Here is a 17,619-nt window from a genome sequence, read left to right on the forward strand (position 1 = left end):
CGTTAAAACGGCTCTCCTCAACAACCTAGATGTTACCCGACGGAGAGGAACACAGGGCGTTAGATGGCTAGATTAGGTCAACAAGATCTGCGGATACTACGCCGCCTTGGATCATAGTCCAGGCGAAAATTCGATTGTACGATAACTTACGCCCAATATAACCGCTGCCTATGCATTTGGCGGTATAGAGCCCACGGTCGAGTTGAATGGAGTCGAGTAGTAAACAAAACAATTAAACACAAATCAGGTTGTTTAAAAGTTCTCACCCTCAAATGCCAATCGCTTCCTAAGTGTCTGGCACCATGATGAATATGATATTCATCGCCACCTTAATGCTTTACACACAGAAAAGATGCAACTTTTGCAACGCCTTGATATCAAAACATTTTTGAAACATGAATTAATAAAAAAAAACGCTGGTTCTCCACTTGCTGCTTACTTGCCACTTGCGCGTATCTTTGAGCTTGTCACTATTAAATACATTCTAGGCGTGGCAAGGACCAAATAGCAATATAAATAGCAAATAGCATTCCCATTCTTTTTCTTTTCTTTCTGTATTATAGTGACTTTCAACACTTCTGGCTGGTTCGTCACTTTACTTCACTTCGGAAGAATGTCGGGAGTGAGAATTGAACCAGTGACATTTAGCGTGATAGGTACGAATGTTTCCACTACGCCAAATCGCCTTTATCTTGGAGAGGAAGGAACAAGGATCTTCGTGGCTGATCCATTGTCCATATGTTAGATTCTGAAGAATAATTCGGCATTTTTTAAGTAGCAGAGAAGCGCTGTTACTCTCTCTGAATCGTCGCTCAAGATGCCTCGTACATTTTCGCTGATTCCATAGAGATTTCGCAGATCATCATATTTCGGACAACCACGCAGGAAATGTTCGACGGATTTGTGAATCTGACAGTAGTCGCAGAGTAGACGTGCGGTGTTTTGTGTAAGCTACACTGTTCCTTGAAATTAATTATAACCTATTTGAATTATTGTTCTTTAGGGACTAAGTAATATTTTTATTGAAATACACGTTCGATAATTTCTGCGTAATACTACCGACATTTATTTCCATGGTCATTTCGATTCTCATTCTCTCTTCTTGTGCCGATCTTTCCGGTTCAAGCATACACGTATCGGATCTTTTGGACAATTTCATTGAATATGTTTAATGGCAAAATTGAACTCCATTAATGATAACAAGCCGATATAAATGGTTCGACAAGTATTCCAAAGATATTAGCGATTGTACCAGCAGTTGTGTCCGATTTTATCGCTTCTAGTGAGTAATATTTTAAGTAATCCTACAGTGTTAAAAAATAATCTAGGATGTAATAATGTGTTCAAAAGCCCTCCAATGGAAACAAAAGCGTAAAATAACAGTTCTTACAGAAATAGATTTTGTGTTAAAGCACCTGCAGGAATCTCTTCGAAACGGGCTCCCAAACTATCCACAACGAGAATACGATGATGCTCTGCGCGAAGACACGACAAGCAGGATGCCTTCTCTACTTCCTGGATTTTTTGCTGCTGTGATGAGAGCTTTCTCTGCTATCATCTCGAGAGCGTTTGTGACTGCTGCTGCTACTGCTCTTATGTTTGTCGCTGCTGTTATTGTGGTGCTTACTGCTGCCGCTGCTGCTCCGGTGCTTATCCTTGTGCTTGTCACTGTGTTTGTCCTTATGGTGTTTGTCGCGACTGCTGCTTTTCGATGAGCTTTGGGGAAAGATTGAGAAAATAAATAAATGAGTGTTGGATCATTCCGAAAATAGCACAATGTAAGCTGGCTCACGCAAAAGAAGAGAAAAAGCAAACCTGTGCACATCTGGCCGCTTCTTTTTGATAGAGGATGATGTCGTTCCTCGATCTCGTCTGAAGACGGCATGCAGAGGAGGAACGAATGAGGCCCAATTGTTAGCAATAAATGGATTGGCTATGATTACATTGGAGTGAAACTCACCTATGATGCGAACGCTTTTTGGAGGGCGCTTGGCGATCATCGACGAAATCATCCTTGTCCCGGTTGCGGTCCTCTTCGGCTGCTTCGCGTTCCAGATCGGACCAATCCTTGCCAGATTCTTCGTCCGAGCCAAGATCTAGAATAGATCGGGTATAGGAATGTTAAGCCTGTTAATAATGATAGATACATGAGCTATTGATTCACCTTCTTCACTTGCACTGTCATCTTCGGACGCTTCTGAGTAGTCCTCCGAATCGGACTCTTCCTCGTCGTCATCGTCGGTTGGCTCATAGGCATCGTCCTCCTCGTCCTCCGTTTCACTGTTCGCTTCGCCTTCACCGTCCGATTCCGGATCGAGGAACGTCCAGCCTCCGTTATCGAAGAAGCCCTCCGGATCGTCCGTGATGGTTTTCATGATCTTTGCCCAGTTCAACGATTGAATACCCTCCGAATAGCGGATGTCACAAGAGCTGCGAAAATAGAGCCGAGCATGAATGAGTGAATCATTGGATGCAGTATGGGTGATCAATAATAGCTTCGTATCAATCCCTGACTGCATGTAGGATGTTAGGTTACTGAATGCAAATAATTTAAGGTGTGATAGTGTCACATTTGATGAAAAAATCTCACCTATGATTGAGTTATTGAACTTTTCATGAGCTCAAACTGTTTTAAATTGACTCTAATTAAAAAAGTACGCTACTTAGAACGATTCTGTTGCTTTCATTTGAAAGATGACAAAATTAATGGAATTGAATTCCACTTAAGAAACAAAAACCCTCAAAAATTAATGTTTCTGAAGGTTTTTATTTTTTTTCTTAAAATCTATGATAAACTTAATTATTTCTATCAATCAAATTAAACGTCTCAAACCGCACTACAAATCGTTCATTGACACCAAACTGTTATCTTTTTTCATTCTGCCTGTTAAGCACCATGAAAATATGTCAACTACCAGTGGAGTGGAATTCGTAATTTAGCCCGAAATGCGAGTTTTCGTGGTTGATCGGAGGCAAGGATTGCCGACTAGGATTTTAAGCTGGAGTATCGTCTTTATACCTTTTCTCACGAAGTAGTAGAAAACTGAAGGATTGACAATCGAAGCGGGCGACGTGCGAAACCATTAAGAGTGTCAGTTTTCTTTGAAGGGGAACAATCAAAGTTAGCGCCGTTAGGCACGAATCGTGTAACTCTTTTACTTACGACCTCCCTGACCTTTTCATGTTAGACAGATTGTGAATATCTCTTCAACTCTTCGTGCCCAACTCCTGTATTTATTTATTTTGGCTTAACGACTTTACAGCATTACTCGGTTCGTGATTATCTTTCGTCAATTCCGCGATCGCTTCGTGCTTGGCCTAACCGCCTTGCTCGCTGTGCTCCTCGTCGTGTCGTACCCGCCGGATTCTCGATGAATATCATTTCTGCAAAATAGTTGTCCAGCATTCTAGCAACATGTCCAACCCAGTGTGGTCACTTTATGGATAGAGGGTTCACCAGTGAGCTAGGTGATCTCGTAGTTCATTCTTCCATACAATGCCCTCCTGTAATCCACCTGAGGTTGTTCCTTAACACACATCGTCCAAAAACTCCGAATGCTGACAGGTCCTCTTCGAACATTGTTAACGTCTCATGCTCGTAAAGGACAACTGGCGTTTTGTACAGGGAACATTTCGCACGATGGCTAAGCCTGTTTAACCTCAAGTATTAGTGGAGACCATAGTATTACCAATCCAACTGCATCTCCCGATCTCGCGGCTGGTATCAATGCCAGACGCTACCATTGAGACAAATTAGACAATTCGGTCCACTACCTCGAACTTATCACCGTCAATCTTTACACTACTGCCCTAATCGAACCCTGTCGTGCACGGGCTTCATGAATTTGGTTTGGGACGCATTATTTCTCAGTCCAAGCCTCTCAGTTTCGCACTTAAGCCTAGCGTGATGTTTTGTTCATCAGTGAAGTAGATGAATTGACTGGGCCTGTTGAAAATCGTGCCACGCAAGTTACACACCACTCGTCTCATAACCCCTCCAGTGCATAAATTTGGTTTGGGACGCATTATTTCTCAGTCCAAGCCTCTCAGTTTCGTACTTAAGTCTAGCGTGATGTTTTGTTCATCAGTGAAGCAGATTAATTGACTGGGCCTGTTGAAAATCGTGCCACGCAAGTCAAACCCCACTCGTCTCATAACCCCTCCAGTGCAGTGTTGAATAGCAGGCAAGAGAGACCATCACCTTGGCGAAACCCCTGCGGGATTCGGACGATCCATCCGATATTCGTTCCCAGCACTGTATTCTATCCATCGTAGCCTTAAGCAATCTGAAGCTGCGGAAGCCGTTTCCGTGCATGGTTCTTAATAGGTCTTTACGTGTTATTGAATCATGTGTGAAAGCTTGATCAGTAATAGACCGACCTTCGATGAAACCGGCCTGATAAATCGCCTCGAATCTGTTCATAGTGACGATAGACGACGGAAGACAACATAATCGCTTCCATTGTTATCTTGATCCTCACGCTCGTTCGTCAAGAGACTCTTCTCGTGTAACAATGACACTCATCATCGAACCACTTGTCCCGTCGTCTTCGTTCCACGTGACCTCCGCGACGCTGTTAATGGCTGTTTTAATCATGCTCCAACAGTCCTCAAGAGGAGCTTCGTTAAGTTCGCATTTTTCCGGAAGCGCAGTTACGACATTTGCTTGCATCAATCTTGTGACCGTCGCGGGCATTGATACCAAATGTAGTTTTCAACAGAGAGCCCTAAGCTCTTAACATGCGTAAAAAGCAATTCAGTGTGGCAATACGACGGCCTATTGTGCTAACAAGGTACGCTATTTCATTTGCGGAAAGCAAGATGTGAGCGTATCCTACAAGTACAGTAGATCCTACAAGTATAGTAGGCTTGTAGGATGCGCTCAGTGTCCGTATTGCGGGGAACCCTTGACGAGTGACACTGTATGTGAAACTTTCACGCTCCCCAACGAAACATTCGTGGAAATCCTCACGATATCTAATTTGAGTAGAGATCTGAGATATCTCTGATTTACTGTGGAATCCCCCCGACTATTGCAGTAATATTGCCACCCAAGATGAATGCCCTCAGTCCCGAATCGACTCTGCAGCACAAAGCCTAACATCGCTTCCCTGAAGGTCACCAAAAAAGATCAGGCTGACGACATGGTGAGTTTCTACGATAGCCCTTTCGTACCGGAACAGAACTTAAACGACGATATTGGGATTTTAGTCTATCTTCACTCAAATGGATTTTTCTATCCGGAATGCTCAAACATCCTTGGCGGCTGCTCTGCAAGTAAGTCTCTGGCAACCACTCTTCAGAATGCGCGCGCGATGCTGATGTGTAACAAGTTTTTTTGTACTCAGTTAAGCTCTCACTCCTTGTATACACATGCGCTCAGGCATGACGGAATGACGGAATGAGGAATGACGCTCCGAAACACAGATCAATTTTTTTTTTATTTTATCTGTATTATAGTGATTTTCAACTCATTTGGCTGGTTCGTCACTTTTTACTTCCATTTTTGGAAGAATTTCGGGAGTGAGAATTGAACTCGTGACCTTTAGCGTGAGAGGCATGGATGTTACCACTTCGCCAGATCGCCTCCATCAAATGTTTTGTTGTCCGCACAGTTTTCGCACCGAGTTTTGCGCAGTGTTTCTATACTTGTTCTACACCGCGCTTGAATCTGGTTTGCTTTCTCTGTCCAGTTATTTTTCTTTACACAAGCGCATATGGTTGATATGAAGGCGCGCTATTGTTTTTATGCTTTGCTTAGAACGAGTGAAGACAAGGCGGGCGCTATAATTTGATGTGTGTATAAAATGAGGCGCACATCACACAAGTGAAAAGCGATGTTTAGTATCTGAATTCTGCGCTGTGTTCATTCGGCGCTTTCTTGTTTATGGATTTGGTACACTCCAATGTACTCCCGTGGCCAAGCGGTTAGCGTCCCACATTATAATGCCGGGAGTTCGGTTTCAATTCCCGTTCTGACCGGGAGATTTACCGTCAAAGAAATTTCTTCCGACTTGCACTGTGCTTACGCGTATTCTTGAGCTTGCCACTCCAGAATACATTTTTATTTGTCATTTATTTTTACAGGCTCAGTTACATAGGTTTAAAGGAGCCTAACTCTTAGCTATACTTTTATTAGTATATATCAACATGTTTCCTTAAATCTAGGGTTAATAAAGTAGGAAACCGATCACTCGTGGTCGACTCGAGATTAGAAGGGTGACATAAGTCCAGAATACATTCAAGGCATGTTATTCGACATAGAAATCTCAACTAAGTACTACTAATAAAACTGACGCAAGTCATTCTTTTGTTGTTGTTACGTGCTGCAAATCACGACACAAAATAGAACGAAACAACCCTGTATCCGTTCGCACTTCATGATACACCGACACGCAAGCAGAACCATCATATACGCTTTCGGTGCAGAAAGTTTATTTTCTTCTTTGCCTCTAACATATGCATATCGACCTCTCCATGCATCATAAAACAGCAGTATCGTACGGACTACGCAAAGCGAATGATTCATATTCAGCTAATGTAGCAGATCCTGATTTTTAAGTCTCAGAGAGTGCAAACTATATGATTATTTAGCTCGATAGAAGCTAAGGGAAGGGTAGACAGATCATATTTTCCATTTTAAACACCGCTATCCCTTGAAACATGTATATTCATATAGACCGCATAGTTTTACTAGCAACACCGCTCTCTTTTACCATTCGTTGCTCTCCGCAAATGGTGTCCGAATGATGACTTAATTTTTCTTGTATCATTTATTGCTTTACACTTGTCTGTGCAGTGGGTTTCGCTATAGTAGAGCGGGACGATACATGCGGTTCAAATTTGTATGCAGGCTTCGAAAATGGTTTGCGATGTTTGATACAGCTCGAATATGCAAACAACAGTCTTCGTTCCTCTCTTGGTTTAATCATTTAGTGTAACACAAGTGATTACTGTCATTCATACAAGTATCTGAATGATCCTCTCATATTTGGTTATATGTTCGTGAGAGGTTACTTGCATGACACATTGTGTATCATTCGATTTTGATCGAAATCCCAACACTGCTATGTTGAGAAGGCAAAAGTTCCATTGGGAACGTTAGTGCCATCCAAGAGGAAGACACTCCGTACCAAGAGAGAATACGTGTTTGTTACGCGCAGCGTGTTGTTTTCTGAAGACTGCTGGCAACTATCTAGACTGTTCAACCTGTTTTCTCAGTCAAGAGATATCTTGCAAATACTCTATTTATGAGGCACCAAAGCCACTAGTGAAGCGTTGCGTTCAAGAGTATTTTATACGACTTCTCCGTTAGAATGATTGCTTTTTCCGAGTACAATGGGATAATAAAATGTGGAATTGTGGTTTGAATGCTTCGTCGAATTACGAATTACGAGCTAGGAATTTTGTTGGCCAACATGTTTTTATTTCCCTTCATCGTGGAGGGGAAGGTACAAGGATCTTCTTGGCTCATCAATTGCTTTGACGTTAGATCCTGAAGAAAAGTTCTACATTTTTTAAGAAGCAGAAAATCGCTGCTACTCTCGCTGAATCGTCGCTCAAGATATCTCGTCTTGAACCCGTGTTAGACAAAAAGGTGCGACAAGAGTTGGTGATCCACAACTTCACGTCGTCAAGCGGCATCTCCCGAATGAAAAACGATCCGGTGTGATCGATTCTGGCAGATCGGTCGGCCGCTTCATTCCCTGCGATGCCGCTGTGTCTGGGAACCCACTTGAGTACAATGTCGGGCAATACGTACTTCCTGATGGCCTGTACCCATAGATGTTTGGACCTGGCACTCGCTGAATTGGTGACGACCAACAACGGCTTGGAAGATGAAAAATTGGTTCCCTCGGCCACCCACCCACTTCATTGGTAGCTGATTGTAACCTGATGAAACGGGTAGATGCTATCTACGTGGACTTCTCGGCTGCGTTTGACAAAATCAACCATAAGATTGCAAATTGCTACTTGGCGTTCGTGGTACACTTCTCTACTCACTTCGATCTCACGATCTCGATCTGATAGTTGATCTTATTTCTCAACTTCTTTTTGTTTCTACTGGTGTACCCCAAGGTATTCATCTCGGTCCATTCGTATTTTTGCTATATTTGAATGACGTTTACTTTTCAGTCAAATGTAAGAAGCTGTCTTATGCGGTCGTACTGAAGCAGTTTCCTATTAACAACAGTTGGACATATTTGCTGCATATTGCCCTGGATTTCGCACTGAGCTCGAATTTTTTATCGTTAGGCTGAAAGTGGAATATAATTCAAGATCTTAACAGTGATCACTTGCCTATCAAAGTTTCTATTACCAATGGATTGAAACCTTTCAATTCAAGAAACATGGCATACAACGTTATAAAACACATTGCCGGGAAAGAATGTACGGATGCGATTACTCTAGCTCAATTCCAAAGATGGTTTAGCTTGGTATAACATTCTTTCTTATTTGCTCTATGAAAGCGCTATTCACAGCTTTTTACGCCTAAACGAAACTCAGGTGTCACCATTCTTCGAGGGCTCCTAATGATGTGGTTCTGAATATGGAGCAATTTTTTTAATTACAATCCTTCGATAACATTTCAGAAACACCCAGCAAATGAGTTGCCATTGGCATTATCGAATCAACCTGACAATTTGTTGCGTTCTACTTACTTCAACCATTCCTTCACGTGGTCCAACATGTTCATCGGAATCGCATTCACCATCGCGATCTTCTGGGCGTAGTTCTTGAACACAAACACCATATCGAAATTCCGCAGATGAAACTGGACACGCTCGAAGTGCACCAACTCGACGTCCTCCAGCGTGATCACGAACGGTGGCCATTCGGTAAGATTGACCAGCGAGCCGGACGTTGGCTGCAGTAATACTGTACTACGGAAGGGTGCCCCCGGGAAGCCCAGATCTCGGAAAGGCGTGTCGAACTCGATCTGCTGCTTGGTCATCGCTTCCACCTTCTCGCAGAAGCTCTTGAAGGCCGTCTTCAGCTTGTGCCGCAGTTCCCGTTCGGCTTGTTCCGCGGCCAGATCATCACGATCGTGCATGTGCTGGTGTTTACCCAAATCGGTCGTGATCTCACCGACTTCGGTGTAGAACTGTACATCGACGTGCTTTTTCTTGCCGAACAATATCGCATGCCTCAGATGGAAGTGCAGCAGAATAATCATCTCACCATCGCACGGTTGAAAGAACGAGCTCTTGATGTTGTTGTACAGAATGTCAACCTTGTCGCCTCGAACTGAGGTGTAACGATATCCGTTGACATGGGCTTCCAGCGATCCAGTCATACGTTTACTAACGATGTTCGGTCGAATATACAAATCCTTCAGTTTGGGATTACCTTTGTTTTGTGACAGCAGAAGGGTGTCTTGCTTAACCAGATCCTCCTTTTCGCGTTCCTCCGCTTCGCGAGTCTTGAAGCGTTTCTGCACTTCCTTGATCAACCGGAATGCGGTGTTCAAATTCGATGATGGAGCGGCTAACTCGCCCGGCTCTTTGGTATTCGTCGAACGATAGGTTCTAAAACAAAAAAAAAGTGTGATTCAGTGGAAATATAACCTTTGTCCAATGTCATTGTAACTTACACTTCTTTAACGAAAGTTGCATCAGGGTTCGGATACATTCCTCCCTCATTGCGACCCATTGTTGCACCCGGATGGAAGAAGTTAATACGAAGGTAGGTGTAGTCGCCCTCCACCGATTGGGATATGTTCTTGATGGTGGAGATGTGGAACGGAACCGTTACTCCGAAAATGGGCATTATCACGGTTTCATATTTACGATCTACAAAACAGTAGCACAAAATCATTCAGTTCAAATACGATGCGCGATAATAACTTACCGACGAACAGTTTTAACTCCTTTATTTCTGGCTCTCTCGGCATTTGATTAACACTCTTATAGGATACAGTGGACTTCCGCACCTTCTCGGATTCCTTGCCACCCCCTTGTTTCGCTAATCGTTCTTTTGCCTTTTCGTTGAGGGCAATCGCTAGTTCCTTCTGATGCTGCTTTCTCTTCTCCTCGGAATTTTGTTCATTACGTAACTTGCTCTCCAAAACGGTCGACCGTTTGCCGCTGCGACCCAATATCTCTGGACCCTTTTTTGTCTTTTCCTCTTCCTCTTCGTCATCTTCTTCGTCGTCTTTCAGGAAAATACCAATATTTTTAATCTTCTTCTTCGACTGCGTCAAAACACTCGCCGGAGGTTCATCGTTAACCAGTACCGTATCTCCGACGAAGAGCGCGTAAACTTTCGATTCCTTATCAGAAGCTTCCTTGTTCTCCAATCCAGACAAACCAACGTTAACGCTGAAAACCATTCCCTTCTTTAATACAGCGGCACCCTTCGGTCCTATAATCATCGAGTTCTCTCGGAACTCCAACCCCACAGCGAACCCAAATGTTTTGGTTATTTTATCCACCAATTTGGGCTCCTCTTTCTTGGCGTACGCCAAGCCAGTATCGTACACCTCGGAGAGCTTCTTTCCCGGAATCATCACTTTTAGTAGCTCTTCTTCCAAATTAAGTAGAAAGTTGTAGTGCTTCTGAATGGTATCCGTTGGGTTGACCAGCAACGTACGAACAACGTTCGAGCAGTAGGACTTATAGCGTGCTCCCAGTGCGCAAATAATTGACCCAAAGTGAAGATAATTTTTATCGCTGAATGCGCTGAACTTCAAACTGTAGTTTCCACCCGACTGTATGATTGCTGGGTAGCACATGTCCAACTGGTTGACATCCACTCCAGTTACGTACTTTTTATCCGTCAATGCCTGCTCGACCCCTTCCGACAGCTTGGAGTGTTTCACTTTCTGGAAGCATAACAAAAATGCAAATTCCCCCGCACCCCTCTTGACTATTTGTATAACAAACCTTATCTGCGTCGATTATTTCCATGATGTGATCCTTAAGGTACTTGCTGAATACATCCACCGTTACTAGGCAAGCCTTCTTAATGGTTATAATTTCGGAATCTTCCTTGGTGCACATGATGTAACCGATTGGAACGCTGATGTCTAGACTTTCGAATGATTTATCCTTAAGAAAGGCCCGCCACGATTCACAGAACTCGCCCGGAAAGTTATCTTTGGTGAACACTCCGAGTGTTTTGCCATTTTTAGACGCTTTGATTGCCTCCAACAGTTTTTCAAAGTTCGCCTTATCTTTGTCACTCTGCGAAGAAATAAATTGGATGAGAATTACATGAAAATACACGTTTTCTACCATTAAACTTTGTTTCAAAACTGTATTTTTTTAAAAAAAATAATGAGTTTGGATTGGCAGCACTGACAACTCTAGCACTGATAGAAAAGACAAACAGTTGCTAGAATGCTCATGCTGATCCCGACTTTCACACTAACCTTATCGCGAACCAGCAGCTTCACGCTGGGCATACCCTCCTCCGGTTCTTTCTCAATCTGTTTGAGGAAATCGATCTTCTTCTTGCTGGTAAGAAAATATATCGCCTTCTCGCACAGTAGAGTGATCGTGTCGGTCAACTCGTAACCCAACATCCAGGTTTGCAACGAGGTTGATTTGCTGTATATCGTTTCCTCGTCTACCCCGACCGCCGTCAGGATACAATCCACCTTCGATAACGAATCATCATGCGAGAAATCCGGTTCCTGCAAGTTTGCAAAATCCACATTAGAATCCGCCGCGAGCGAGCATAGCACATAGGAAAAACTCAGTCCCACCTTCCAGTTTACATACAAGCGTTTTATCCGACGATAGAAGCAATCCTTATCAAGCACGATATTCGACATATTGGCAACAGTTTAACGGCGCATCCAGCGGAGTCCGATTCCAGCCAACCTTCTACGGATGCTGCTTCCGGTTTCAAATTCCAACACTCACCAGCGGGGACAATGAAAATTCGCCAGCAAACTGCGCTATAGCGGCGGCTTTTGCCAAACAAATAACAATATGGCGGCGACGAGCAACGCGAACCGACTGAATGAATTGGCCTACAGACGAACAACGCTTCAAATTTGCGTGAAAGAAAAAGTACACAAATGTGATGAGTATTCCTCAAGGTGTGTGCATGAAAGAGATTGCCAATTCGTTTGACAGCAGACCCAGCAGACAGTTTCGAATGAAAGAGCGGGAAAACGAAGATAGCAGCCGGCGTTTTGGATGCAACAGGGTGGCAAACGAGTGGAAGCGAAAGCACACTGAGATGAAGAATTAGTAAATATGACGAATTTTTTGGTACATGTTAACAATTCTCTAGTCATTTTCTACCCTACTAATCATTAGTACATGCTACACACAAAAAATGATAGGCACAAATGTTAAACAAACTACGATTTGTTGGTCCAATAACGATGCAATATCAGTGAAAATTGTGCTTCTTATTTGTGAGAAATAATCATCAGGGATAATGAAAATATTTTTTTAATAATTAATATTTAATTTAAAACTTGCATTTGATTGCATTTATTTCTACATGCTAGAATACAGTATAATAATAACATATACCATAACCTATATACAATATCAATCATTCTACAACAATCAATGTGAATAATAATAATTTCATACATAATAATATAGACATAATTGGCAATTATTCTACAAGTCGGGTACAAGGGGAAAATTATAATCGCAGCTGCAACCACATTAATTTTGTACGCTTTATCAAAGCCTCGAGTACTCGAACAAGTTCTCGTTCCTCTTCCTGTTGCATCGCTCTGGTTTGCATTTTTCAGGGACGATGTTAGCTGATTAGTAGAGTGTCGGTAGCACCAGCACGTTTCGTCCATATTTTGTTCTCCCATGTCCCTATGAAGAAAGGAAATACGTTAATGATATAAATATGCAATAAAATATGTATGTCTACATTAGATTTTTTCATAGTACAAGCGTTGTTCAGTCCAGCATGCTAAACTCTGATAGTTGTGCGATTTAAAACCAGTCGCTAGCTCCATCCATTTAGTCTGAAGTTGAAGAAGAGAAATACAAAAATTTTAATGATCAACAACAAATATTTTTTTTTTCAATTTTTACCTCACAGCGCTGCTGGAAATAAACTCTAAATAAATTGATGTCCGATAGAATTATAGACACATGCAGATCAAGGACGATGAAGTGTTGAAGAAAAAATCCATTTTTAGCGACAAACTTACCGTTACCTTAAATCCTACAGCTTTGATGGTTTTTGATAAGCAAGGCTTACGACTAACGGTGCAATGTGAAGAGCCTTGGATAATGCAAGCTGTAAAAGACAAGAAAAAGAGTCAATTTTGTTTTTATGTATAGAATAAAACTGATGTTTCCCCCCGGCGGGGTGTGGAAATAGTTTCAGGACCGAGGAGACTGATGCCATGATGTAGTAAAAGCGAATACTTGCCTCCGACTTGTTTATGTTGAATAATAATACTGCATATAACTTTCGAGGCCAGCTGAAAAACAAAAAAAGGTAATAGGTTAATTATGATGATATGCATCGATTGAAAACCGATATTTCTCTCCAACGAAAATATGCAAATAAATTCTCGACCGGGTGACATGAATACATATTTAAATTCAATAAAAACAAAATACTCACCTCCGAATAGCAAATTGATTATGTGTACTGATGATGGACTGAACTGTTTTCTAAGGATAGAGGCTGAAAAGAAACAAAAAGGGACATTATTATTTAATCACCTTTTTTTCTCCCCGGAGGAAACAAATTCCGACCAAAGAGATCTTTACATGATTTACAACAAAAATAAAATGCTTACCTCCGAATCGCTTCATTTCCAAAAGAGAAATGGCGATTGCAAAGTACGTACATCACAGATGTAAGGTATGACAAAACAAACAAATTCACTAATGATATGAAGTAAAATATACGAATCATTGGTAGGGACGGTCATTGCATTTAACATCGCTTTTAATGGATTTTGGTGATATTTACAAAAAATCTGTATATTTCACCAATGTTTGGTTACTAAAAATTTGGTAGCTGCTTTTACTAAACTATTTCTCCAGTGTATTATTTTTTGGAGTGTATCTGAATGTGTGATACATAGCACGTGAAAAACGCCGTACATATGATTCAAATGCAGGGGTTAGACATCAATTGAATATAGGCTACCCAAAATCAAAATCAATATGGCGTCATTTGTTTATCAACATATCATTTACGAGGATTGAAATCGAAAAATGCGCTGCTTTATTCTAACTGCATGAGCGATTTTCATATTTCGGTTTCACATGGAGGTGTTCACATTTAACATGGAGTTTAAAGTTAGCCACTATTCGACTATATAACCGGACCGAGTTGTAAACAACAGTAATTGATTGAACCAAAATGTCAGTAAACCGCAGCAATATTGGGTACACTGGCAATATGACAGGGTTACGACTAAAACGTCAAATCCCTCATATTGCCAGTGTACCCAATATTGCTGCGGTTTACTGACATTTTGGTTCAATCAATTACTGTTGTTTACAACTCGGTCCGGTTATATAGTCGAATAGTGACTAACTTTAAACTCCATGTTAAATGTGAACACCTCCATGTGAAACCGAAATATGAAAATCGCTCATGCAGTTAGAATAAAGCAGCGCATTTTTCGATTTCAATCCTCGTAAATGATATGTTGATAAACAAATGACGCCATATTGATTTTGATTTTGGGTAGCCTATATTCAATTGATGTCTAACCCCTGCAATATGAGGGATTTGACGTTTTAGTCGTACCCCTGTTCAAATGTGGCATTCAAATGTTTGTAAACATATATTCATACAGTGGCTTAATGATCACACGTTTTGTTTAAAACTGCTTAAGATGTTTGATGACTTAAATAGTTTTTCCGATGCAGATGATCATGGAGACTTTGATCTGCATCAAGAGATTGCACGGAGTGCTTTTGCTGACATGTGTCACGATTGGGAGCGAAACCAGAAGTATGATCTTGCTTTGAAACGTACCATCGAACGACTGCACGCCGAAGGCGAGGAGGCACATGTTCTGGATATCGGAACCGGAAGTGGGCTTCTTTCAATGATGGCAGTACGTGCCGGTGCGGACAGTGTTACTGCCTGTGAAGCTTTCCGGCCGATGGCAAATTGCGCCGAACTTGTAATCGCGGCTAACAAAGGCATGCCGGGCAGGATCAAGCTGATCAAAAAGAAATCAACCGAAATCAGTGTTGGTGAAGGGAAGGACATGGAACGGACGGCGAACGTTCTGGTTACGGAACTGTTCGATACGGAACTAATCGGTGAAGGTGCTATTGCAACATTCAAGCATGCTTTAGAACATTTGCTGGAGCCCAGTTGTAGAGTTATTCCACATTCAGCAACAGTTTACGCCCAAATCGTTGAATGTCCATTGGCTTTGAGCTGGATAATGCCTAAAAATTTGAGTAATTCAGACGGAGACGTATTGCTGAGAACACCGAAAGAAATAGTCGAATGTCGGGGATCGCCAGCTGTTTTCGATATTCAACTAAGCCAACTTACAAGCTTCAATGCTTTGTCAGAACCGACTGCTGTGTTTGAGTTCGAGTGGTCCAGTAACGATGAACTCAAGTATGAGCGCCATACAAGAAAGCTTGTGAAAATTATCAACTCTGGAATGCCACATGTAGTCTTCATGTGGTGGGATCTAAAGATGGACAAAGAAGAAACTGTTTTGCTGAGCTGTGCGCCGTTTTGGGCGCATCCGGATTATGAAAAGCTAAAACTGCGTAATAAGAACCCGATGATTCCAACGCAAAATGTAATACCTTGGCGGGACCACTGGATGCAAGCGATGTATTACTTACCACAAAGTAAAAAAGCTTTGAACAAGGGTCAGGAAACTCATCTAGATGCGTTTCATGATGAATTTTCACTCTGGTTTAGTCTGGAGCAATCAGTATTGGAGCCTGCCCACTGCTCTTGTGGGTTCCACAACGCGTACTCTCGTTCAAGAATCGGACAAGTAAACGAGGGTCCTCGGAATAAGAAGATTTTGAATTATCTCGAACAAGTTTTAAAGAAAGATTCCGTTGTATTGGTTTTAGGAGAAGGTTCTCTTTTGGGTTTGGCTCTGTGTGCAATGGGAACCAAAAAAGTAATACTGTTGGAAGCAAATCGTATTTCGAGGCAGTGTATGGAAAGCTATGCACGCTTCAACAAATTAGATACCGCTGAGATTATATCTGATGTGGATCAGCTAACAGCAGAATTATCTTCCGAGATAACACATATTTTTGGAGAACCATTTTTCGGATCCGCTATTCTGCCGTGGCATAACGCTTTTCAGTTCGGTGCTCTTTTGCGAGAGATTAGGCCGCGTGTTAAAGCAAATGTCATGATTATTCCAAAATCGGTTAGCATTTATGGTCTTCCGGTTGAATTTCTAGACCTCCAAAAAATAATGGCACCACTTGGAAAATGTGAAGGTTTCGATCTTTGTTTAATGGACGAAATGATTGAGGTAATTTGCACTGTGTCTGAGAGTATGATGTTTGAATAATTTTGATTTTGTTATTCCAGCAACATTCTTCTTTGACTGATTCCTCCGTCGAGGCTCAACCACTATGGGAATACCCTTGCTTTGCACTGGGCTCTCAAGCAAAAATGTTGACTATCAATTTTGAAGATGGATTTGCGGAACCGAAAATATCGCACGGAATGTTCAACATCACGATGCAAGCTCTCAGCAGTGAATGCAATGGGATCGCACTATGGGCTGACTGGCATTTGGACGGCTCTTTGGGACCCAAAACCACAATATCATCTGGACCGCTCATGCGAATAGACGATGGTCCTACGGAACATCCAGTCCCCATCAGTTGGAATTCTAATTGGCGACAAGGAGTTCATCTTACGACAAAGATGAACAAAAGACAATCGATTTCCTGGAGCGTTCAATTCAACGCCCAACTAGACGATTGTTATTTCCAATTCAATTAACTGTGACTGTGAAAATAAAAGGACTTCTATTGCACAATTTATTTTTCCATCGAACCCAATACATTCACTGAACTGTTTTCTCAAAATTATTTCAACCATTTTATTCGAAATGCTTCGCTTTGGTCGCCACAATCGTTGTCAATCTTACTTCAGAAACCAGAACATAGATCAATAGCAAAACACCACAGAAGAACTGAATGGCAGCATTTTCTTCGTATAGTTTATCACCCAGATCAACTTGACCAAATAGAACCGACAGAACCTCTGCTGCCCATCGACAATGACCATGCGCCTATTGTGTTGCTTTTGGACGAGAGCAGCGATGATTTTACTACCCAAACCGAGTCAGACGATAATTTTTCCTACGATTTTTATTCCTGTGATGTCGGACAAATTAAAGTGGCATTGGCAGCCGTTGATTGGGATTCATTACTGCTATCTGGACCTGTGGATGGAATAGTAGTAATATTTTATGACAAACGTTATTCGGTGCTTAATGACTATGTACCACGGAAAAGACGAACATTCCGCACTTCCAGTAAACCATGGTGGACCTCAGACCACCATGTAATGTCCTCAAGAAGTATCGGCGCCGTTTCTTTATTTCAAAATCTGAGAACGACCGTGAAAATCTCCGTGAAATTGAAATGTCGCACAAATCAATGTTGTCGTTCGCCTACGAAGACTACTTATCAAGGATCCAAGCCA

At 41.9% G+C, this 17,619-nt stretch overlaps 2 protein-coding genes across 3 annotated transcripts; one reads left to right on the forward strand and one right to left on the reverse strand.

The window, feature by feature from the left end:
• Nucleotides 1-1,039: 1,039 nt before the first annotated feature.
• Nucleotides 1,040-12,056, reverse strand: LOC129768959 (FACT complex subunit spt16). 2 transcript variants are annotated; one of them, XM_055770913.1, is made up of 10 exons: nucleotides 11,711-12,056; nucleotides 11,375-11,638; nucleotides 10,887-11,186; nucleotides 9,853-10,825; nucleotides 9,596-9,794; nucleotides 8,664-9,530; nucleotides 2,165-2,430; nucleotides 1,961-2,096; nucleotides 1,816-1,872; nucleotides 1,040-1,716 (listed from the first exon to the last, which is right to left on the reverse strand). In XM_055770913.1, the coding sequence occupies exons 1-10, from the start codon at nucleotides 11,777-11,779 to the stop codon at nucleotides 1,509-1,511; spliced, it is 3,339 nt and encodes a 1,112-aa protein (XP_055626888.1). In that variant the 5' UTR covers nucleotides 11,780-12,056; the 3' UTR covers nucleotides 1,040-1,508. The 2 variants fall into 2 exon arrangements, with proteins under 2 accessions (XP_055626888.1, XP_055626889.1); XM_055770914.1 differs by lacking the exon at nucleotides 1,816-1,872 and having other exon boundaries at nucleotides 11,711-12,053.
• A 2,464-nt stretch (nucleotides 12,057-14,520) lies between these two features.
• LOC129767786 (protein arginine N-methyltransferase 7) lies at nucleotides 14,521-16,948 on the forward strand. The gene is made up of 2 exons (XM_055768971.1): nucleotides 14,521-16,432; nucleotides 16,492-16,948. The coding sequence occupies exons 1-2, from the start codon at nucleotides 14,717-14,719 to the stop codon at nucleotides 16,909-16,911; spliced, it is 2,136 nt and encodes a 711-aa protein (XP_055624946.1). The 5' UTR covers nucleotides 14,521-14,716; the 3' UTR covers nucleotides 16,912-16,948.
• Nucleotides 16,949-17,619: the final 671 nt, after the last annotated feature.

Source organism: Toxorhynchites rutilus, chromosome 2 (assembly GCF_029784135.1).
Source record: "Toxorhynchites rutilus septentrionalis strain SRP chromosome 2, ASM2978413v1, whole genome shotgun sequence".
NCBI classification, from domain to species: domain Eukaryota; kingdom Metazoa; phylum Arthropoda; class Insecta; order Diptera; family Culicidae; genus Toxorhynchites; species Toxorhynchites rutilus.

What these genes read in the sequence shown, in the direction of transcription:
- LOC129767786 (XM_055768971.1), top strand. Translation starts at nt 14,717, where the DNA reads ATGTGGCATTCAAATGTTTGTAAACATATATTCATACAGTGGCTTAAT. An exon ending in TAATGGACGAAATGATTGAG is followed by an intron (nt 16,433 to 16,491) that starts GTAATTTGCACT and finishes TTGTTATTCCAG; the next exon opens with CAACATTCTTCTTTGACTGA.
- LOC129768959 (XM_055770913.1), bottom strand. Translation starts at nt 11,779, where the DNA reads ATGTCGAATATCGTGCTTGATAAGGATTGCTTCTATCGTCGGATAAAA. An exon ending in TGACAGTGCAAGTGAAGAAG is followed by an intron (nt 2,097 to 2,164) that starts GTGAATCAATAG and finishes GATCTATTCTAG; the next exon opens with ATCTTGGCTCGGACGAAGAA. An exon ending in AAGCGGCCAGATGTGCACAG is followed by an intron (nt 1,717 to 1,815) that starts GTTTGCTTTTTC and finishes CTTTCCCCAAAG; the next exon opens with CTCATCGAAAAGCAGCAGTC.